Source organism: Tachypleus tridentatus, chromosome 4 (genome assembly GCF_004210375.1).
Source record: "Tachypleus tridentatus isolate NWPU-2018 chromosome 4, ASM421037v1, whole genome shotgun sequence".
NCBI lineage: Eukaryota > Metazoa > Arthropoda > Merostomata > Xiphosura > Limulidae > Tachypleus > Tachypleus tridentatus.
In genome coordinates, this window is record NC_134828.1 from 75862070 (window position 1) to 75887712 (window position 25643).

A 25643-nucleotide genomic window follows, 5' to 3' on the forward strand; every position below is an offset into this window, starting at 1 on the left:
TTTTAATACGACAAAGTACAATTTACAAATGAGAAATGATTTTGTTTCTACCTTTAGAATGACTTACTATGTAATGTTCATGTATAATAACATATAATAGTCACATAAAATAACATTATATAATGATTTCATTCAATACTGCTTGAGGTTTGGTTAGCTTATGATCATTAAATACAGCAATACACCATTACTGAGGTTTAAAACCTCTGAAATATATAATAAAGTATTCATAGTTATATTAATGTAAATGTATGCATTAACTTGGTAGAAAATATTACTACCATTACTGAAGTATAAGCCCTCTGGAGTACAAATGAAAATGTTTATGATTATATTTTACTAATGTAAAAATAAATATTAATTTGGTAAAATAATAACACTACAGAACCTTTGGAATATGCATGCAACACTACATTATCATAATCATGTAAATATAAGCATGCAAGTTCTTTATGTTAATGGCACACAAACAAATAAATGTATACAAATATGGAAGAAAATAAGAAAAGCCTGATAGTGAACTATATTTAAAAGAAAATTTTGAGTGTCACTGTAGATAAAACCTTAATATTAGCCACTAGATAAAAGTGTAACATTAAAACCTTACAGAATTCTGACTAAGGTTCTGAAGCTCTGTTTTCTCTGTGGCACAGATCTGATGTATTGTTGCTAAGTCACGTGCAGGATCCCCCGATATTGTCTCCTCTGGATCTGGTCTCTCGGGGACATTCTAAAACAAATGGGCAAAAGAAATGTTTATGATTTTTCAGAATAAAATAGTTTTATAAAACCTAAATAGGCCTCAAAAATAAAATAAAATAAAAGTTGAGATTAAAAACAAAGTGAATCAAAAGGGTTTTTTAAACATATTGCAGAATTTTAAGGTAAGGCAACAAAAGGTTTTAAAAACTTTTAGTAAATTACACAAACTCAAAACTAAACACACACCTAAGAAAAAAAAAAGTACTTATTGGTGAATTACCAGAAGTCTATTGCTATAAAACTGGTATGCTTCAGAAATGTATTAGAAAGATCAAATAACCTTAATGCCTGAGATATACTAATTTTAGACAGCATTTGGGTTGGAGTTATTAAAAAAAGATATTTTTTGTTAATCCATCAGTTTTCAGTAAACAAGTGTTTTCACAGCATTCAAAACAATAATGGCAAAATCTAAAAACAACATCAGTACAGTAAGCAAAATACAAGTGAGGAAAGATATTTTATTGTTTTACACATCTTCTGAATAACTGAGATCCATGTGCTGAGACAAAAAAAAAAAAAAAAAGTCACCAGTGAACCTCAAGCCACAGCAAGGATTTAAATGCATGAGGAGTTATCAGTGCTTTTAATTTAATGATAAATATGTATGGCCAAGTACATGGTGAATTAATAAAGTTTTTTGTTTAACAATTATTTAAAGAATTTTGTGAGCCTAAAGTTTAATAACTTAGATTGAAACTTTTACCATGGAAAAGGATGAAATTAACACTTTTACTGTGTGGAAATTTATCTTAAAATATAGATTAAGATTAGATGAAAGATATACATCTCACAGCTTATAGATTAAATATTCAGAAAAAATTGGTACAAGCAAGTAATGTTCACACTATTGTTGAGCATGACAGTCCTTCCTAGCAAAAACTTTAATACTTTAAAAGTCTTGACTGCTAAGTAACAGTAGTAAACTCACTTCAGTCAAAAGCATCTTTTGGGTTACAAAGTGCACTGTAAAGAACAATATATTTCACTGTATTACTCTCTGGGCTTTCATGAAACTAAAAGTTTTCTTTCTAGTTTCCTATCAATCAACACTAACAGTCTTTTTTGTACCCTGACAAGGAGCCTCTTCAGTCATACATAAATACAAATGTGACCATCAGAAATTCCACACTAACGTTTAACACATTTTGTGTATCTTCATGGAATCTGGCAAGTTTCAGTAAACACTACAAGTCTTTTGTACACAAAATGTACTAAATGATTTAAAGTTTATAAAAGTATATCTCTGTTTCTACTTCAAATTTATTGTTGTATTGCCCTTTAATCCATATCTAATTGATAATTCCACCATACAAGTTGAAAATCACTCAGTAAATACCTAATGCATGAGCTGTTCGCAACAACACATTCTGAAGAATTATTACTACTTTTCATTTTGTTAATTATCTAACATAACATGTTTCTAATTATTTTCCATTTTAGTTACTTTTATAATAATGAGTAAGAAACATACAAGTAAAGAAAAACAAGAAATATGGTACGTACTTGTGTTCTCTTGTTTTTGCTGTCCACTGTCAATGAAAGTTAAGCTTCCTTTTCTATAGTAATAGTACTAATACACTAAATAATTTTTTATTTAATTAAACAATACACCTACGAGTATAGGATAATACACATACAATACACCTAAGAGTATAGGATAATACACATACAATACACCTAAGAGTATAGGATAATACACATACAAAACAAACAACTTTCTATAACTACCGTAATTTAACCAACTTTCTACCCATTGAAACAACAGCATTTTAAAAATCTAGCTAAACTTTTTGATACGTGAATATGGGGAAATTTTCAAATTGAAAGCAAATTAGACAATAATTTATTTTGTAAAGAAAAGAATGTAATATAACATGTCATTTGATAGATGAAATCTTTAGCTTTCTACTAGTCATACTTAATACAGAAAGAGAGGATGTGACTGTGGGAATGGCAAATGGATCCGATTTCCTGGCTCCATAAACAAATCAAACTGAAGGCTACAAAAATTATGCTTTGCCTTAGTAATACTTATAGTATAATAAGTAATTTACACTAAATTCTATACTTCACAAAGGAGCAATAAAGAAATTAGAGAAGAGAGAAGACCAAGAGAACAAATGTCATGATTTTCACACCACAGGGTAACTGCCAATTTTTGCATATTTTGTCTATAATATTAAGAACTTCAAACTTATATAATATTTAATTTTGTTTATTCATATACATTGACAATATGGTGGTTTAATTAATTTTGAAAGGAACTCTAAAAGGCTAAACTGAAAAGTTTTAGACCTATCCTTAATTTCAAGAATTTCCAACCACAACAGTCAAGAGGGATTTCATTCTGTTTGACTGTATGTCATTAATTAAATTATACAAACACATCAATTATTTTTAGTGTATGATATTAGAGGATGTCAAGCTGACTGGTTGAAGTTACAAAATATTTTACAAATGCTCTAGATCTGCCAGTTAAAGAAATAATTTTTTTTTGTCAAACAACCAAGACATGACCCTTTAATACAAATGACTGGTGAAAGTTCAATCCTGTAAAAAAATTCCAGGTGAGTTATAGCTTATGAGGTAAATGTTTATTTTTAATTTTGTTCATTCAACAAATGACACATATTCAAGTTAGCACTACAAACTATAAATTCAAGAAATGTTTTTTAACTGTTTAATCATTTTCTTTTATATAATTTCAAAACAATAAAGTAGCATTCACGATACTCCAACTTTTCTTGATTTTCTTTTTCTTTTAAAATATGCATTACCAATGATAAAGAAAAACCAACACATTTTGAACTTGAGTGATTTTTTTCTGAACATACAGTACATTTAAAATGGTCAAGATGAGCCATGTACATATAAGAAGAAAAAATACTGAATGTCCATTGCCTTGTAAACTTTTATCCTTTGTCAACACTTCAAAAATGAAACTTTTGTTTTGAAGGTGAAAAATTAGCTTGTTAGGAAACTAAAAAGAGGTGGTAACACTCTCCTAGTATTACAGATTTTTTTCTCATTTGATATGGAAACCTGTTGTTCCTTAAATATTCACCAATCTCATCAAATCCTAATAATCTCAACAAGTGAAACTGGTTTGAATTATTATTAAGGTGAGTACAGTAATAATTTCACTTTAATTAATCTCATGTATCAATGACTTTTCAATAAAACTTACAGATATGTCATCAAGGAACTTGATCATTCTGTTTTTGTTCTTTAGAATGAAAGGATTAATGACCTCCATCCAGGGTTCCTGCCATAAAGAAATTACACGAAAGGTCATAATACCATAAAAACAAAAATAATTTGATATTTAGATATCCTTAATATGATATCCATTTTCTCTATCATGTGAAGATTTTTTACAAAAAAAACATTATATGTACTTTTACAAAAGTAACTCATTTTTCATTGAAATTGGGTCATATTTTGTTCTGCTAAAAATGTTGACAAACACTGGTTATAGATTTCTCTAGACCAATAACAACATGAGAGTCTTATAAATCATTCTAGAACCCACGAAAATGCACTACCAATAAAGAAAGAGTCAAAAGGCTGCATGACCCGTCATTTCTCGATATTATTTGCTTGTGTGTGCTCTTGCCTTATTTTTTCTTTTCAATACTATTTATTCCTCACTATGGCAACAAAAGGTTGTGTAAATAACCAACATATTCTAGTATATTTGTGTATATTTGTTCTAAGAAAGAGTTATTTCTCGTCTCCTGATTTGTAAAAAAATACTTATGTGATAGAAAATAATGAATATTATTTTCAAAATTTGTACAGCTCAATTATGAAAAATCAGTATTAAGACCAAAACAACTTTTATGAAGTTTAAATTCACAGGCTGAGTTACTAATGTTTTCAATTATTCCAACAATCGATTAATTGACATTATGACTTAGACTGTCACAAAAATAATCTACTACTCAAACTTAGCTGCTCTAATTATTCTGAATATCCAAGTAATTAAAATATTTCCATTATGTTTTTTATTAAGCACAAAGCTACAAATGGGTGGGTGGGGAATACTGCATTATTTGAGCATTTTGAGTTTGATTTTCATTAACAATAAATTTACCCATTCCGTTTTCATTCTTGCAAAACAGTTAAGGCAACTCTCACCGATTTTGAACTACTGATCAGAGGAAAAAATAACTGGCTGGTAGTACCCACTGCCAACTATATTTGGCTACATAAGTATTAATCAAAGTGTAAATTTACTACTTGTTTACACAGTATTTTTAATTTATAATGAAATATCTGTATTATTTAACATTGTGTAAGCATGCACAGGTTTGTGGGTAGGAGTCAAAGGGGATGAAACCCAACCTTTATCTTTTTTTTTTTCATGTATTAATAACTGTACTATTTAATGTTATATAAGTAAACACAGATTTAAGTAGGTCCAAACCTTCTCCAGTTTTCCAGAAATTAATAATAAAATGGCCATACAGTACCAAAAGAAACATCGGTTGTCAGTAGTTTTCTTTGACTGGTATGTAATTATTGTAAAACATTTTAGTTTTTCTGATGTCAACACAATTATCTGGTTGAAGATTTGTTTTCATTAAAGTTGATATTGTTAAAATACCTGCAGCTGTTACATAACATATACATTTTACAAAATGATTGATTTTTCATTGTTTAAAAGTTAAAATATTTGTGAAAAAAAGATGTTTTTATATTATTGTTTTCCAAAATAAGTGGAAATTAAAGTGACGAGTCATCACTTATTCAAGAAAGGAATTATGCAAATTTGAAAATTGGCATCCTGTTTAGAAATACTAAAATATGAATTTAGGTGTACACTTTATAACTTCTCTACATATAATTATAACTATACAATTCAGATTGCAAAATTTGAAAAGTCTGTCTTTAATTTTTATATGATTTACATTATTGGAAATAAAAATAAGCTTTGAAATCATTGTATTATAACTCAATAAATTTTTTAGTAAAGTTACATATAATATTCAGTTATAAGTATAAACAACAACAGAAGTAATATATATTTATCAAAAGTGGTACTAATGATTTAGTTAGATCCCCTTTTCAAAGTCCTGGATGGTAACCATTTTGACCAACAGTTTTTCAAAGTATGGATCATTAACTATGCTTACAAAATTTGAAATATGTACGAATCCTATTTGAAAAATGTTTCACGGAAGTACTATACGTAGTGAGCTTTTCATTTCTGTTCTATTTTAATGAACATCAGTATCATTCATCAAATTCCATGTCTTGGTTTTCCCCACTGGTTTTGAAATATCTCATTTCCAAAAACGAAAGAAGTAATCAACTAACTTACACATCATACAAATCAAAACTAGTTACTTTTTAAATTACTTTATTGTTGAAATTTTTCATATATTTTCACAACAGATTTTAAATAAAATATGTCAATTCTAAATATTTAAACAACTCAAATATTTTGCCACATTCTGATACTCATGTGGTGAAATTAATGAAGAAAAAATTTTTCATCTGTGCACAGAATTAGAGTTTTTCTTGTAAACAAAACAATCTACTTTCTGATCATCTTAAATAATAACATTATTACTAAGGACTATAAGTATATTATCCATTTCTTGATTTTTTAACATTCCCCACAGTTTTTCATAAGCTCTGGTTGAATCCTCAATACATTCCCATATCAAGTAGTTAATTGTTTACTGATCAAATATATAATTTGAAAACAATTATATAAAAAAAAGTTAAATATGATTGGATGGAATCAGACCCTCACATTCTACAAAATAAAATATAAAGGTTTGAGACTTTTTTTACAGTTTCTGAAAACTTCTTTTCATTGTGAATTGTGAAATTATTTTCGTGCTAAATTATATATGTTTGAAAGCTTTAGAAATTGTCTTCAATGAGAAGAATCAGATAAATTGAAATAGGAAGGTAAACTTATAAAATAATAAATCTGATTAACTTTCTGTTTGGCCCAGCATGGTCAGATGGTTATGAAGCTTGACTTGTAATATAAGGGTTGCTGATTTGTATCCCTGTGACACCAAACAAGTCTACAGTTAAAAGAATAAAACATTTCAATTTCTCAGCTGCATCTTCCATGTCTTTTCTCAATGGATGCTACAAATTACACTGCTAAACACAAGGAACAAACAGCATTTCTATTACAGAACAGTCATTATTCATTGTCTGAATGTTTCTTCTAGCATTTTCTTCAGTTTTTTTCTAATGACAAGATAGCGACTAAAAAGTTTGGCTTCAGGGTGTGTTTTTCTGCTCACACCCACAGACTTAATTAGTTTGTCGAAATAACATTTCTCGTCAGAAATGCTGAAGAAAATCAAGTGAACCCAATTACAGTTTTTGTCATACCTTCCCTCAGAGGAAAACACTAACAGTAGCAAAACATACTCTTACTTGTTTTGATACTCTATACATGACAACATAAAGTTTATAAAATAAAATGTTATCCGTTTTTAATTCTTGTTTCTAAAGTGTTGTTTACAGGCAACCTTATCAAACTGAAATCTAAAACTATGTGACATTTTTTAGCTTAAACAACAGTAGTAGTCACTCAGATTTACTTACCTTAGCACCAAATTCCACGAGGTTGGCAAGGTTTTGTAGACATTTCGCCACCAGTATTAGGCTGCGTGCAGCTGTTTCTGATGGAGTATCTTGACAGGAAATAAAATGGTGATGTTATCTTAAAAGAACATTTTTAGTTTTATAAACTGGAAAAGTACATACACGAAAATACAGAACACATTTGAAAGATAAACTTGACCACAAAAGAGGTTGAACTTCAGCAACTAGTATATTACATGTGCTCATCTAACTTCATTTATAGTAGCCAGTAAATGAAACATAGTATTACACAAAGAAAGCCGTTTCATGAAAGGTTTTAGGATATAGAATGATACGTGTGATACTAAACCATCGTAACATTAATAAATTGCTTCATTATTTACTAGCCCTATAAGTTTCTAGCAAAATGTGTCTACACTAACATTTCAGTTATACCACCTTTGTAGTATGCCACTGCTAACAAATTCCAGAGCTTATCAATTATAGTCTTAGATGTAATACAGGATGTGAGTAAAGGATGCAACTGACAACAGCAACAATGAACCACTAAAGAATGATGTGATTTTAGTTATTATTCAATTTATTACAATGTTTTTTCAAGAACTACTTAGTACTGATTACATAACTGTCAAATTAACTGAATCTGACCTCTCTTAAGACAGCAAGATTTTCAGGAGTAATAAGGTTTAATTAAATAGTTACAAGTAACAAAAAAGTTAAATTTGATACATTACTAATCTCTCTTAACACAATTTTCTAGGAGTACTTACCATTAATTAGATTAAACTGTCGAGGATTCAGAATGACTGGACAGAGTAATCTTAGGAAAATAAAACAACTGAAAAAAACAACAATAAAGAGACACTATTGGTAGATTATTTTATCAAATTGTTATTATCTGTATAAATGTATATATAATTTGGAAATATACAAATGTGATTAGTTCAACACTTTTGCAACATAGAATAATAACAACAATAATACAGAAATGAATAAAAATCTTGACAAACACCTTTAAGACAATAAACAAAAGAAAAACAAAACAGAAACCTTGCACTGCAGAGATGCCATTTTTATGCACAAAGTTTTCTCATACACATAACCAAAAACATCAGTAACTATAAACTGATGTTACAGCCTCATTTGGAAAAGAAATAAATCAATCAACATTACAAGGAAATCTAGCACACCAATATTTACAAGTAAAAAAAATTCAATAACATTTAATTATCAAATATGAAAATTTAGACAGAATTTAAGGCAATACCATAAAACAAAGATGAAAATGAAATTTGAGGAAACATATCTGAAGGCTGAGACACATGGAACAAAGACTACACCCAAATGAATATCATTATGTGTTTATTGTTTTCAGTGAGTTATTCTTTAAAAACAATTATATAGCAAAAAAACAAACAGTACATCTTTATGTCAGTGTTTCTTAAACAAAATTCTCAGAAACGTAATTCAAATACATTATAAAAAAACTAGAGATTATTTCTCATGTTAAAAACCCAATGGCATTATTAATGCAAATAGTAAAAACCTATTTCACACAAATTAATATCAAACATGTTGAAATGGTGTTTTTTCAATCCTGGATCATCATATATTAATATTTCACACAAAATTTTAAATAGCTTACATGTGTACTTTACACTGTATATCAAATCTGGTAGTTGGATACTTTCTTTTTTTTTTTTTTTTTTATCAGTAACACTTGTTATGCTGGCCTCATGCAATCTGATATGAACACTTCTTTTAATAAGGTACTTATGGTGATCAGACATCAATTACCCATGACTAATAAACCTATACAATGTCTAATTACCAATGAACTTTTATTTAGTTTTATTATTGGCATTATCTATTATATGGTAATTACTAATTAAAATAATATCAACTGTCTCTATCTGAATACAACAGACAAGACAGACTGTTTTTTAAAAATACACGTAGCTACTGAAACTTCCTATTAACCAAAATACTCAAGAATGAAACAAATTAACATATATAAATTCACTTATTGGAAGTCTCCTAATACTAAAGACACCAGAATGTAAAAGAAATTAAATTCACTCATCTGATTTTCAGAGAAGTTGTCTCCCAGTAGTAGCTAAGTGCTATGTAACAAACTAAGTACTGAAAACCACATAACACATTACAAGATAATTGTAGAATATACAACCTATAATTGCAGACTATACAACCTAATACAGCCTACAATAATAATAATAATAATAATAATATTTCACAATCAAAATAAAGAAAAATAAAGCCAGCAGACTAGAAACATTAACTCCAAATATAACAAACTGCCCTCGAGAACAAACACAACACAACTGTATCAAAAGACACTGATAAAGTCAAAGTAATGGCAGACAAAGAAGATGCAATAAGGCTAAAGACTCTAGTTAAAATGGCCATTACAAGCCAATAAACAACTAACTCACAGAACTCCCCAATAAATAAATAACTAAGAGTACACCAAAGTGCCACCCCATACATCACTGTCAAAAATTCACTAGCAAGGTTAACCTCTCCATCCCATGGCTACTTACAGAGATTCACCATGCCACCCTTTAGCTACATACCTTGTAGCTATAATCTCACAAGACAAAATTTGATGCTTAAAAATGACAAAAATCTCAACATATATAACTGAAAATCTACATGATAACACAATTCATAACTTTTTGTACTGATACAACTTACTTCTAACATCAATAAAAATGCTGTTAAAAAAGAAGAAGGCCTAATTGCTGACCCAATCCTATTACCAATACTCAGAAACTCTGCACAGAAAACTTCAAAAACAGCCACTATAAGGTTCAGGATTCAACAAGATATGTTGATGACACATTCACCCCACATTACATACATTTACAGAATTCAAGAAAACACATAATCAGATAATTTCTAGCAAAACAATTTACAGCTGAAATAAAAGCTTAAAAGCTTCCATGTTTAAATATGATGGTCACCAAAACACATAACTCATATACCACAGAAATTTACAGGAAACTCATAGATATTTAAAAATACCTTGACTATAGATAAAATCATGCGTCATAGACTGTTTGTTTTCCAAAACAAACAAGACTTTTAATACAGAAATGCTAAAACGAATTAACAAAAACATGTCACTACAACATTCCTTTGACAATAGAGAACACCCATAGCACTTTTTTATAAAGATAAACTGCGAACTCGAAAAGAAAAACATTCAAACGTTTTTTCCTGCATCAAAGATTGCTCAGAAGGTAAACAAAGGATACACAAATAGTTGAAGAGTACAGAAGGTACAATACAATCACAGAGAGTAAAACCAAAACATTTAAAGATCAAACATAATAAAGATGCAGTTAAACTAACAAAAGCCAGAATTCAGGAGCATAATAGGAAAACAAAATTTTGTAAGAGAGGCATTGCAAGGAAGTGGCATAAGAGGCCTGTGCCCCAATTTTATATGACAGGATTCCCAGTAGGTGTCTTGGAAAAAAAATATCAGAACAGAAAAACTATGATCAATATCATACTGAAAATTCCCACTTCTACACACCTAATTTTTTAAGCATCTAATAATGCTTCTACTTTGTAATAATGATCTTTCCTATTATGTAAAAATAGCAAGATTGTACAAAAATTGCTATCTCACTTTACATTCTTTGGGTCTTCCTGGCCTCAAAATTGTATTTATAGACCCAAACACTACAAGACAATTAAATGTAGATATAAAACAAGCTTCTACTAAATTTCTGAAATTAGATATTAAAGAAATACTTCACACCTCTGAAGCTGAGAAAAAAAAAAAGATAGAAAAATCAAGTTCTTCTAAATCTGAAAAGTTATAAGTAAGGCAGATATAGACCTGCTGAAACACGTTTCCTAGAAACTGTGGCATATTGGTTATACATGCATGTCAATGTATTTTTCAACAATAAATGTGCAGGGGATGGTATTTTGAAGTCTTGCCTGGGATGGTTAAACACAGAAAGTCAGTTTTATGGCTTCTATTACCATATTTAGTCTTTCTTAAGACTCTCCTCAGTTAAGCAGAAGAAAAATAAGATACAAAACTAATTAGTAATTAGTGTCTGGCATGAATAACAAACATACATAAATAAATATAACAACAACAAATATTAATTAATTTGTTGTTCGTATCTGGTGATTGTTCAGGCTACTAATTGTGACAACAGTTTTAGCATTTATTTTTATGAAAGTAAATATGGATAAAAAGTATCAGAAACTGAAAGTATAACAAAGAATAATTAACAGATACATTTAGTTAAACTGAGGTTTAAAGATATTTATACTATAACTGCAGAGACACCCTAGCCAGTGTATTCTCATATGAAACTAAAGAGGTTTTTTGCATCTTTAACTACAAACTTTAAAAAACAGTCACATCTATGTTGTTCCACTCCTGTATTGTACAACTTCCAAGAGTATACTGAAGGTAGCAGATACCCTTTTAGTGTTAAAAATACCACATTTTCTTCTTGCATATTCTAAATCATTAGCCCTTTTTCTTTCAATGTACAGTGCAAAACAAGTGTCTGAAAAAGTACGAAAAGTTTAATTTAAATGCATTTAAGCACATTTTTCTCAAAATCTGACAACTGGCATTGTCATAGTAGTTTTAACTCATAACTTCAGATCTGTTGAAGCTACAGCTTTCAGAATTAGCATAAACATACATTATTGGTATATCTACAATGTGTACTAAGGTAAAGTTGATAAAGAGGTTTGGTTTTTTATGAAATGACCATTAACAAGTCATTGTAGCATATATACTACTCAGAGCATATTTATTAGTGCCATAATTTGACCTTGAATAATTTTCAAATTTCCTTACTTTGGGCTAATTCTTCATATCTTGTCAAAGTCAGGATTCATTGTCAAGAGTAGTCAATCATGTTTGAAGAATTTTTCAGGAACATATGGCATTTCTTTTGTATTTCTTTATTTTTATAATATGCAAATCAGCTACTATGATGATGTTATACAACATATGCCAGAATATGTCTTTGTTATATATCTCAATAGATTTTCCTACAAAAAGCACTGTATTAAGATGTTTTTCTGATAAACAGTCTTAAAAACCTAGATAACATTATGTAATGGGTACATGCAAACCAAAAACACAAAAGTTCTCCTTGAAGGTTTGAAAGTTGTGATCAAATGGAAATACTGAGTTCATTTTTTTTTTCCTCCCTCTCTACCAATTTTCTCATGAATGCAACTGTTGATTTTGAAGTGTGGCTGGAAGCTGGTGAGCTATGGGCTTGTCAGCATTTGTCAACTTCAAATCTCTTTTTGTTATTTTGCTCATGGTACAACGATACATGCTCAGTTCTACTTCTGTTGCTTTTAAGTTAGAAAATTTATTTTCATAAATACAATTTCCTCCTCCTTGATGATGTATCAGTCCTGATTAGTTGTGATGTAAATTCAAAGAGCTCAGAAGTGCAAGCTTTTCACATACACATTCCTCTTCATGGACAACACTGAAGACTCCTTCAGTGAGAGACCTCTATCTCACCATAATTAAATAATTTCACTGTATAAAAGTTTTACTTTTCAGAAGCAGTAGTCACACAGCACTCTAGCCATAAAATAAGTTCTGTGGTGAAAAGTTAATATATTCACTAATGTGTATAATTCAGTTTATGACTTAATAAATTACCTAATTATAACTGACGTCTCTTTGTAATGTAACTAATTACTTATTTATGAAGGATATCAAGAACACTTCCTTATAAAATTAAAACTTACAATTTATATGATATTAAAATGTGATTTGTTAACTATGTTTTGATGTATTTTAATGTATTCGTATATAATGATAACATGGTAGTTTAATTACATTTTGAATATAACTCTTTAAAATTAAAGAGTTGTGACAAACTCACTTTGAATTACATGCAACAAAAAGTTTACTAAATAAGAAAGCTTTATTTTTAGGTACAGGTATTTTGGCTTTGAAACTTAGATTTACCTACATTTCCTGGTAATGACCACTAGTGATAATACTGCTATTATTCATGGTCTTATTGCAAACTATGATATGAATCTGAAAAGTTTTAGTTTTATAATTCTAAAAATGTAGGATATCTTAAATTTTACAGTAAGAATGCTAATTGAAACTGCATACCTCACAACACGTGTTTTAACTAATGGGTCATTGGGCCATTTAGCCATCACACTTTTTTGTAAACAGCTGCAGATGTATCGAAGTGTCCTAGGTTCCATAAAGAAAAATCATTAACTTGTATACCATCATAACCATGTGTCCATTAAGATAAACATAACACATTTTCTTACTAATCAGCTTAAATGAATAAATTACCATACTAAAACAATACATATTCTACATCATACACAGAATTAATAAAAAATTAAACTATTTGTCTAATTAAATTATCTTTTAGTAAGAAAAATTATTGAAGTCTCTTAAGTATAAAAACACCATTACTTACTTTTAAATAGAGGTTTATTAAATGAAAAACTGAAATTAAGAAAAATAGAAGGAACACTTAAAAGAATACTAAGTATTGAAAAATACTCTACAAACAAGTAACGGGTAATTTTATAGTTCAGTTAAATGAATTTTCACTTCTCACTACATTGGTTTCAAACTTATAAAACTGTTTATTGAAAAATACTTAAAGGAAATGAGCTCCTACTTTGGACAAGAATCCACTGCCACAAATATGGATTCGATGATCTCGTCTAGCAGAGCCAGCAGGTGTTCAGCATTTGTGCAAGCTTCTGAAGGACTTTCTAGCTTGCTAGGGTTCAGCTATAAATAAATATACATGTACCTATAGCTAAAGCTTATTCTAAAAACAATAAACAAGGTACGTGAAAAAATTAACTAGATTCTAACACAGATTATGTTTTATTCACAGACAGTTTCCATCCACATTACTCTTACTTTAAGTACAAAACAAAATGGATGGGGAGATAGAACTATTCTACTTGATACAATCAAAACACTAAGGCAAATGCATGTAGCTCATTCTAAGAAACAAAAACAGAATTAATAGTTCAGATATTTTGAATTTTACAATAAAATATTTTACAACTCATTTTTAACATTTAACTGATATCAACTTAAAACTTATTACATTTTTTAACAGCTTTTAATATCTAATCTTTTGAAGATTCTCAACCTAATATTAGAAATAATCATTAATCCTCTGTTACAATCTTTTCTTGTTGGCACATATTTTGAATTAAAATTCTGATGTATAAAATTAATCACAATAACCTAAACCTTGATCTGTTTATATTTAATATCTTAACAATCATTAATACCCAAGTAAAAACACCACAAGCTTTGATACACTCATTATAAAAGACAATTTCCATTAATTCCATCACCTTCTGAAACAAATCCTATTTCAAACTATTATCATCACCTTCTGAAAAACACCATTTTAAATTCTATTCATCCATCACCATGAAACATATCCCATTTTAAATTACTGAACATGAAATAGACTGGGCTTTAATTTTACATGGATCTCAGTTTTTGAAAGCTAAAACCATTTTTTTTTAAATTTACCTCACATGACTGTCTACTCTCCATCACTTTTTGAATAGACTCCTGGAGGGCCTGTTGTAGGAAATGATGTGCTGTAGATCTCATGTACTGGTCCATCAGTGTAGTTGTAAGTGATGCCACGTGAAACAGTGTCGATGTCTCATCTGTAAAGAATATAGGGTAGTCAAAAATGAGTATTTTACCTTACAAGTTTAAAACAACAAAAACTTTTGAAAACTTAAGAATTGGCAATAATAAACCCTACAAATAAAATTGACTGATCCCCACACTACATTAGGTTGATAATCAGTCTTAGCAATTAACAAACATATTTCTTCAATTAGTTTACCTTACATTCAATTAATACTTGAGACAAATTTAACAGAACTTTTATTCTAAGTGATATTGTACGATAATTCTATTTAATTATGTTACAACATTTCAACTCCATACTGAACTTGTAAAATACAAACTTATTGTATATTACTTTATTATATAACAACTCAACTAGATACTGAACTAGTACAAGATAAACTTGCTGCATATTATTTTCTTACGAATCCTAATGTTATTTTTATTGTACTTACAGCAACATTAATTACTGTATTTCTTTCTATAACTTACCTTAATAACACTATCTTAAAGCAGAATTCAACATTTTGTAAGTGTTGTTTGAGAAATATGCTTTATTTTCTTATTTCTTTATGTTCATGCTTGTTTTTATAAAACTATTGAAACTTTTATCTAACAAGCCCACTTTCAAGAAAGATCAAGTTGAAGATTATAGAGACGATGCCATAACTTAAAAAATATTTAGTCGAGTGATTGGATCTAAACACATTGAAAATAAATTTTGTTCTAGTGTATGATAAACAGTTCAATATATGTTTTCAATGATTTGTTTATACTTCCAGGATTTCTTTGTTCCCTTTTAATTACTTTGTGTGAAAATCAGAAGAAGATTCAAAATTTGTATAGCAAGTTCTGCCTACATGATGCCAACTTTATTTCCCAACAATCCCTCAATTATCAGTTGTGCTTATATGATTCTATGTCTAAAATTAAAAATTTACCCATTTTCAAGAAAATTAAAGATTCTATGAAATAAAAAAATAAAACTGTAGATTACTATTTTCTAAGAGAAGTAAGATGTATTATAGAATCAATAATATGCTACAAAATAGTTTTTTAAAAGTCTGAGTACATCATGGAATAGAATCTCACTAAATGTACTGTTTACTTAATAAGTATTTATGTTTATGTGGCAGTCAAAAAGCCACCTATTATTAGCATGGATAATTTGTAAATGCATGTGCTTTACTATCTGTTGTAACTTTTAGAAGTATATAACAGGATAATAACAGTAATTGTATAGTGGCTTTTTGTAACTGTTTATTATATACAATGTTTATTCCCACCTAATTTAGTTGATTTTGTACTCTACAATATGTTTTTATTTATGAAAATTTAAAGATAACTTGTTTGTCTTACATTTATTGTACACAAACTTTTTCTTTAGTATTGATTACATTTTTTGTAAAGTTAGAAGTGGTTCTGGACTACTAAACTGGTTCCTCACTATATTTATTTACCAATGGTATTTCAGCTACCTTATAACTTGTTCACTTATAAATTGTTATATTTTCAAATGTAATTGTGTAACACTCATTCGTATGTTGCATCTAATGATGACAGACAAACTTGTCACAACAGTGCAGTTAACTGCCTTCTTTTTCATCTTTCCATATGTATGTTTTTATTGTTCTTTTATATCAAAGTTCCTTTAAATTTTTACTCATAGTCTAAATCAGTGATTCAGTGGTAAACATCCTTTACATATAAACTTACCTTCCCGCTCTATTTCCCTGTCATTCATAGTCTTAAGTAGCATAGCCTCTTTTTTGTCAAACCTAAAAACCCGCAAAACAGCTGTAGCTAAAGGTGTCCTGTCCCGATGACAGAGGTCTGCTAAAACACTAATTATTTCTAGTTCTTCTTCTAGTATTAGCTGTAAGAAGAGTACAATTATAAGATGTTTGTGTGCACTTGAATGTTACAAAGAGCACTAAAACATACACACACTGTCCATAAAATACACTAAATTCTACATGAACAACACAGTAAAACAGAATAGTAACAAAGGCAATGTTTTAGCTACTAAGTCAGATTCTTAACACATTATACTGGAAGGCTTTTTTTAAATATATATCAGCTGTTAAACAGGAAGTATAGATATTTTTTACATTAAAACAAATTTGTCTGCATTTTTTCATGCAAGCTTGGCATTTTACCTTTTCATGGTTATCTCTTTCCAACATTTTACACAAAACAAGATAATGTTCTTATTGTAATATAGCTTGCAAGAAGGATGCGATTCAGAAATAAGGTTATTTAGACTTTAACTTTTGTATCTGAATCATATTTTCAACACATCAGATTTTGAGATGAAAGGCAGACTTGGACATTTTAAATTATGTGCTAAAAGATAAACAGAAAATAAAAAAATTCATCTTTTAATGAAATAGCCATTCAGTGTAATAAAGCTAATCATAATATAAACCAGGGTAAACCATTAGAGCAAGAATTTTGTTCCATAATCAGTTTTTGTTTAATATATTCAGAAATACATAAAATGATGCATTAAAGTTAAATACTGCATGTATATCTGTAAAACAACAAACAATATTACATAATCAATAACATAAATCATTTGAAATCCCCAAACACCACAAAAAAATACATTAGGACAGACACTAACCAAGAAGAACAAACCTATAAATGGTAATTCCTAGAAGTCAGAAGTATATATATATATGTTGTTTGTGTGTTATATATATAAATTGAATATGGATATTAGAAAGTCTTGTGATAACTACAACCAATATAACATGAATCAGAAATATATTTTGTTACTGTATGATATTTTTGTCAGAAAGGTACGTATCTTCTCTTTACACTGCAAAATATTCATACATACAGACTATAAAGATGTGTCAACATCGGAAATTTTAATATCTCTTTCACTTAAGTGCAATAGAAAAGAAAGAAATTTTGTTCAACTTCAAGCACTAAGACCATTTAGAAAGAGAACTACAAAAAAGTCATATCCCAGCTATGGCAAACAAAGTGTTGCAACTTGTAAGAGGTGACAATCCATGGATATAAAGGTCAGTGGGAAAACCCATATATAAGACCAAGGCAACAGTATGCAACACAATCAATAAAAACTCTTGTCTGGAAATTCACCACAAGTTGTGTATAAACAAATTACTTTCACAATATACCTCTTGTTCAACCATAGCATACCTCAAACAACTGAAGAATGAAAGGCGTATTCATGCAATTCCATCATAAGACATAACAATAAAATGAAACAGGCACTGGGAACTGTCACCTTCATAAACTACATGGACTATGTAAAGATTGCAGTAACAAGTGGTCACTTTAGACAACAGCCTTACAAATGGAAACAACATTGCAGGGTCATCAGGAAGAGCACAACCAGATGTGTTAACATAGAGTGTAACAATGTGGTGAGGTTAAAAAATCATTTTAATATAATGTATTCAACTTCTGTAGATACTTTGCATTCAAATTAAACTAAAGTTAAAAGTATTCTTGTCTTTACATTTTGACTACTTAAAAACTTGTAGTAATTTGAATAAAAAAAAGATTAATAGTGAAATGTGTCATATTTTCATGATTTAATAATTTTTAAATTTAAATAGTCTGAAACTTTAAGTTAAAAATCAGCATACTGAAGATACATTTCAAAGAAAAAACTATTTTTCTATAAACACTCATATTTTAAACAATTTGGGGTACACAGACATAAAAGTAAAAATACTTAACATCTTTTCTATGTAATTAGTACATAAAACTCAAACAAATATTCCAAACAAAAATTAAAATATTACCTCTTTTAAAGCATCATACTCTCGTAGGGGCATAATGACTTCATGAACATATCGAGTCCTGACCCTGAGGGAGCCCCAGTCTTCCAAGACAGGTGCACTCAGTCCACTCAGGGGATACCAGTCTTCAACTTCTTCCCCACTGACTAGAGTGCTTAGTTCTACAGACATCTCCGCTGAAGAAAATTAAAACTTTCACAAAAGCACCAAGACTAAACAATATAGAGATGACACACAAATACCATGAAATAAAAGGAAAACCAATTTTTTTTCATTATTAAAGCCATAGTGATATTTCTCTAATACCAGATTTCCACTGGTTGAAAATATTAAAATTTAGTTTCTTAGTCTTACAAGAGTAAATGCTAAAAAAAGGTGTTCACAAGGAAACAAACTTGACTACAGTCCAGTACTGACACAAGGACAAAGGACATATAGTTATAGAAGTACAAGATATTTATTAAAAAAGTATTAAAAGGTTTTAATTCAAAGCTATAAATAGCATTGTAATGATAATGACACTGATAAAACTAATAAAAGAGAATTTAGAATATTGCTTTAAGATAAGTTTTCTTACCTATTTCTATGTCACTAGACTTTTTAGCTTTGTTATATAATGTAATACAAAATGTTCTAATGTCGGATGGAATGTCTCTGCAAAAGAACAAATATAAAATTAATTCATGATTTCTCATCCAAAGTTGCAGATCACTTCATAAATGCTTTTATTTGAGCCTATAATGCTAATTTTAATACTGTGTTTTGTTTATGTTAAAAAGACTTGCCGTTCTTTATCACAAACAATGATTTATTGAGATGCATGTGTTAAATTAACATAATTTTGAAACATTGAAAAATTCAAACAAACTCTAAAGCTCAAATATCAACTTTAAGGCACATGCAAGTAATATTGATGTCATAAGTTGGTGTAAAAAAACTAACGAGAAATGTCAAAGATATTCTGCTTCTTTGCAACTGACTTGTTCTTTTTTAACCACTTCACACTGAAACTCAAAACAGAAGAAAAAGAAATAACAAGGAAAAAACAACTTTATTTAATATTTTTAAAACTAAATCATATGTTTTTTCCTTGCTACTAGCCAAAATCTTTCAGTTCCAAATGACAATTTCACACTAAAAAGCAATAGATTTAGAAAGTGTTCAAAAATATAATGACAACAATATTTTTTACATCACGTTTATACTTTTTTATCTTCTTATTAAAACTGTTATGCACATATGCAGCTTTTACATTAGATGTTTATAATATACATACAGTTGGATTACTCTAAAATGCAGTATTAATTAGTTACCTACTTCCTGCAGGAGAAAACGGTCATCATCCTTATTTAAGGTCTGCAAATTGATTTGTAACAAAATACATATATTATGTGATATAAATTAGAAGCAAAGATATTTCTTACTCAAGGAGAAAGTCTTCTTCCCAAATGGGATCAGGGGGGCATTTGACCTGAGTGCGGCAAACTTTGACTTTGTCCAGGGAAATAATACAAAAAGGGTGAGGGACTAGGCGGACAGGCAAGCGATGGGCTTCTAGTAAAGTTAGATGTAGACTACGAACTTCAGAGACATTGTGACTAGGGGCACGACCCCGCTGATGAGGTGCACAAAGTGGTTTAATGCTCTGAAGCCATTGCTGAAAGTAGGTAACATGAAAAACATTATATATACACACCCATGTACATACATATAAATGCTGCTCTTTAAATGTTTTTATTTTAAGAAACACACATTTAAAGTGCATATAAAACACATGAAAGGTTAAGAGAGTTTATTTTTTCTTTTAAAGTAGAATTTTTGACAATCTGTGGTAATTTCAGCCTTAGCTGTGCATTCCATAGAAGGGAAAATTTAATATATAATTCTAAATATACTATACCAAAAATTAACTATCCCTAATTTACCAGTGAAATACTAGAGGGAAGGCAGTTAGTCATTGCCATGCACTGCCAACTCTTGGGCTACTGTTTTACCAACAAGTAGTGAAATTGACCATCACTATATAATGACCCCACAGATGATAGGATGAACATGTTTGGTGGGACAGGGATTCAAACCTGCAACCCTCAGACTGAGGATCGAGCTCCCTTACCACCTGGCCATGCCAAGCACTTTGAACTGAATTTTATTTAAGAAAATAGTGAAAACATCGTGAACCTTACAGTAATATACCATTAATTATTTACCCAGCTGTTTTCCTAGTTTTTCCTCAAAATCTTCATTACTGTTTGCCACTCTGGCATTCATGCAAAATGTTTTATTGTGCTCTGAAAATGAGTCTGATCTTACCTGAGCAGTGTCTGGAGAACTGGCACAGAGGTAATATGTCGTGCTGATACATGGTAAAGCCTTTTCAACTAACTGAAAACAGTTGGGCCTGAAATATATTGTATACAATAAGTAGATTTTGTATTACAAGAATAAGTACCAATACTGTATCTTCATGATTTGAACTATCTGGAAATTTAATTATTCTTAATTCATACATTGTTTCATTAAATCTAGATACAATAACAATCAGTTACCATATACTGTCCCTTTTTTAAATTTTATTTGACAAACAAGTGCAACATTTTCTTGCTAAAAACTCATCATGTCTTAACTTCCATTACTAAATTTCTATGTATTTATAACTTTAGGTGAAATAAATGGAAGAAACTAGTAATTGCAACAGTCATGCTAGTTCTTTTCTTGATTGAGACTACCCGAATATCAACCCATTTTCAACAGGTCTTCCTATGGTCAAGAGTCAAAATACATGTCACAGAGATGCCAACTAATTCAAATGACTGAGTGTAATAATTGTAGACAGAGCCCTTTCACAGTTTTAGTCCTTTTAGATTTGCCAGAAACAAGACAATCTGGTGAACGAGACCTCTTTTTTTCCATCTTCATGAACGACTGCATTGGTGTTTCTATGTCGGTTAGAAAATGAGAAATACCCATCTACGCAAGCGCTGATTGGCTGACAAGCATTGATGACATAACTACGGATTCCCCTACGTACCCAGTATAGAGAAGCACCGCATTCAATCTATTGGTAGACATCGGAGATACAAATTTTTTTTATTATTTCAAGCATAAACATTCTTGGTTTAAATTAGATGTCTTTTGTGATTATCCAAATATTTGTATCTCATAATTTCTTACCCTTTCAAATTAGAGGAACAAATTACCCATACTGTATACTAGATAATATATAATATTTGGGAGTTAAGAACCTCCTATTTGTCTGTATTTACTGAAATGTATGCATTTAGTGAATCAACCAAATCGTAATGGTTGGCATCTCTGATGTCATCACATTCGTTGACTCACATTTATGAATGTGCGTCAATAAGTTTGGTATCAAATTGTAGATTATAATTAAAATTTGAATATTATAGATTAGTTAATTACTTAATTGTAAAAGTAAATATTAAAAATAAACCAACAACTAATATATTGATTTTTGTGTGTCACATAATATTCTTGGTTTAAATTAGATGTTGTGATGTCCAAATAGAAAGTCTCATAATTTCTTACAAATTAGAAACTCAAATTACCCATACTGACTAGATAAAAAATAGTAAATAAGAACCTCCTATCTTCTCTATTTACTGAAGGGTTGCATTTAGTGAATCAACCAGGGTGGTCGTGAACCACCTCTTCCACTTTTGTAAATACTTGTTTATATACACCTGCTTCACTCTCTGATGTAACAATCTGAAAGCTCCAAATACAGCCCATGTGGTTTCTCTCAGCCTATGCAAAATGTTTACATAGGAAAACGTTTCTTTTTATGGTAGAATCAAAGTGGAAAGGTAGGAGAAAAATGGAGTTCAAAGTATAGATTATTTTAAAGACACACAGCTTAGTTACTAAGCCTAATAAACTATAGCGAAATTCTGTGGTTTATAAAATTTAAAGATCTAAATTTTAAGCTATTTCGGTTAAACATTTGTGTTCTAGCTTGCAGTCATCCTAGAATGAAAAAATGTGCAATTTATATAAATTTATGGTGGTTATGAGGTCAAACAAATCAACTAAACCTACACAGATATAATAGTGAAAATAACAAATATGAATAGCTTTCTCTAGAAAAAAAGTTTGTTAATTATCTGGAAGTTATTAAGAGATCATAAAAAATTTTGCATGCACATTAAATTTCTTTTAATCTTAAAATCAAAATTACTCTGCATGTTGAATAGTTAACACTCAGAAAACAAAAAATGCATGAACAAATCTTAAAAAACTTAATAAAAAATCTGATATTTTGTGTACAAAAGCCTTGTAATATTTAGTAAGGATCCTCACAATTTCATGAAGATACTGTGTTAGAAGTTATAGTATGAAAACTATAATAAGCACAAAATGTTTAAGAGGTAAATCTTTGGGACCAAGCCCACAGTGAAAAGAGTTATTTTTTTTTTCTTTTTAATTACAAGAGTAAGAGGATCACATTAAAATAAATGCAATAAAGTATTATAGTAACAAATCACCTGACCTGTGAAAGAAAATATGTAATAATACATAAATGAGCTTATAGTATCTTTAACCCTACATATTAGTAATTTAAAAACAATACTACTTTTTAATGTGTCTTATGAATGAATTCAGGGTTAAAAAACACTGGAAAATAAGTATTTAATTTTCTCAGAAAAATGACATTGCTTGTCTTATTAAAATAATCGAGATAATATTGTCTGAAAAGTAAAAATCAAGATCAGCAATAAATAAATAAAGTTGATAAGTTGTTTATTTAGCATTAATGTGGATCTTACCTTTCAAATAAACTATCATGCACCATGTATAAATAGGTATAGCTCAAGTCAATTAGACCTTTTGGTTTTGTTCGCTTAATAATGAAAAAAAATGCAATAAGTATGTTAGAAAACAGAAAAGATACACAATAAAACAATATTTAACAATTTTCTTATGATCAAATATATTGGACATAAATATAAAAGATACTGCTAGTTTTTATAAAACTGTTAAAAGTTTTATTATGTTAATAATATGAACTTATTTATATGGCAAAATTTAAGCATGTTAAACAAACAGTTTAAAAATATTGTACTCACAAAATATTACTAGTGAGCTAGCCAAAGTTTGTTCATGAAAAACTATGTATTATTGATATCTATTCCTTCCATAAAGTCCCTTATGTTCTGAAAGTTACATGTTCTTTAAAATAAATAAAATACATGGTAAAATTTATTATAACCCTGATTTTCTTTTATATTGTGGCACACCAAATCCACAGTTATAGTCTGTTGCAATTTACTAATGTTCTTATAAGATTTTTAAAATGTGGTTTAGTAACATTAGTAAAAGCAGCATTTTTCCATCTAACTAGAAAATGAAATACAATTACTTTGACACAATTTATTCGACACATTTGTTCTGAAGCCTTTGTGTTCCAACACATACGAAGAAATGTTGCCCAGTATTCAAACTACATCTGTGACAAACATAAAGATGCATGTAGCATTTAGTTTAAAACTTGAAATACCAAATATATATGACAAGAAACATGCAAATCCAAGCATTTTACAAATTTATGTATGGATCTCAGTGCATCTCTCTACCATTATCAGTAAACTGAAACAAAACATATTCCTTTCTTAATTATGTCATACAGATAACAAATATATTATGCTTTTAATTTCCTTACACTGATAAAATAGTGAGCAGAAAACAACACAACAATAAACTATAGAACCAGTTTACCCACAAGCATTGATAACTCTGTATACACAGACAATATTTGAAACTACTAAATGATTTTAATATCTAACACAGTGTCTAATCATCTTTCCCATCCATTTACCTTACACCTTTACATGTTAAGTCACATAGTCAGAGATTAAATATTCGTTACAAGACAAAATGTTCTTTCAGGTCCTTACTAACTTTCTGAATAAGTATTTTTCGTAAAGTACCCGATTAATTTCATCCTACAAATTGCTCAATATTGCACATTCAGATCAGATGTATTAGATGAACAAAACTTCATAAAACATTATACCAGATTTTTAAAAAAATCTTCAAGCAGTTTCAAATTACTCTTTTCAAAGTTATTAAGCCATAAATTAAACATATCTGCAACAAGTTATTTTAAATTTCTAAACACTTGGCCAGATCTGACAAAAACGTTTCTACATTTGCATTTCTTTCTAATAAAACTGAAGCTAAGTAAAAATTGGCTTCTGAATTTAATCATAATTTAAAATTACACTTAGATTTTTTTAGCAATGAAAAGGGATAATTTCTCAGTTGATCAATGGTAGCTACTTGAATAAACAGTCTTCATTAGATTTTTTTTTTCTTGTTTATGATAATTATATCCTAATTTCTATCAGCCACTATTAAAGAAAAACAAACTTAAACTGATTAGTAATAACAACAGAATTGTTCCAATTACATTTGAATTAATTTGTCAAGCTGGTTACATTGATTAAAAGCAGAATAAGATTCTACTGAAGGGTGGGGTCATTGTAATTAATAATTATAATTCAGAGTATCAAGTTGTTTCTTTACCAGAGCATACATAAAGGACACTGCAAGGTCAAAAAGTGTTAAAATCATGAGTGAGAGACAAAAAAAAAAAAAAAGCTTCACTTACTTTGGGATTCTCAAAGTATAGAAGCTGCTGTTCCCTAGCTTGAAGTTCAAAGTAAAGGTTTTTCCATTTTTTGTTACTTTGACCTAAAGGTTGTAACCAAACAATCAAAACAAAATATACTAGAAATATTTGACACTATCCTCAATGCTTTCATTAAAATTACTTCAAAACAAACTGATTTAAAATAACTGTTTAATAG

General features: G+C 29.2%; 1 protein-coding gene across 10 annotated transcripts in view; it reads right to left on the reverse strand.

Moving 5' to 3' along the window:
- The window catches only part of LOC143249470 (ras GTPase-activating protein 1-like), an 83934-nt gene that overhangs the window by 31110 nt on the left and 27181 nt on the right, over window positions 1–25643 (reverse strand). For all 10 annotated transcript variants that reach the window (XR_013027794.1, XR_013027792.1, XR_013027789.1 and 7 more), the window contains exons 10-23: window positions 25445–25527; window positions 23601–23674; window positions 21127–21214; window positions 20241–20473; window positions 19394–19470; window positions 18820–18992; window positions 16751–16910; window positions 14924–15066; window positions 14040–14155; window positions 13508–13594; window positions 8118–8185; window positions 7348–7436; window positions 3953–4030; window positions 608–730 (exon numbers count right to left, since the gene is read on the reverse strand). Coding sequence is in view for 2 of the 10 variants with exons in the window: in XM_076499374.1 (XP_076355489.1) it covers window positions 608–730; window positions 3953–4030; window positions 7348–7436; window positions 8118–8185; window positions 13508–13594; window positions 14040–14155; window positions 14924–15066; window positions 16751–16910; window positions 18820–18992; window positions 19394–19470; window positions 20241–20473; window positions 21127–21214; window positions 23601–23674; window positions 25445–25527 (1592 nt within the window). In the remaining 8 variants the exon portion in view is untranslated. The remainder of the gene's footprint in view (window positions 1–607; window positions 731–3952; window positions 4031–7347; window positions 7437–8117; window positions 8186–13507; window positions 13595–14039; window positions 14156–14923; window positions 15067–16750; window positions 16911–18819; window positions 18993–19393; window positions 19471–20240; window positions 20474–21126; window positions 21215–23600; window positions 23675–25444; window positions 25528–25643) is intronic.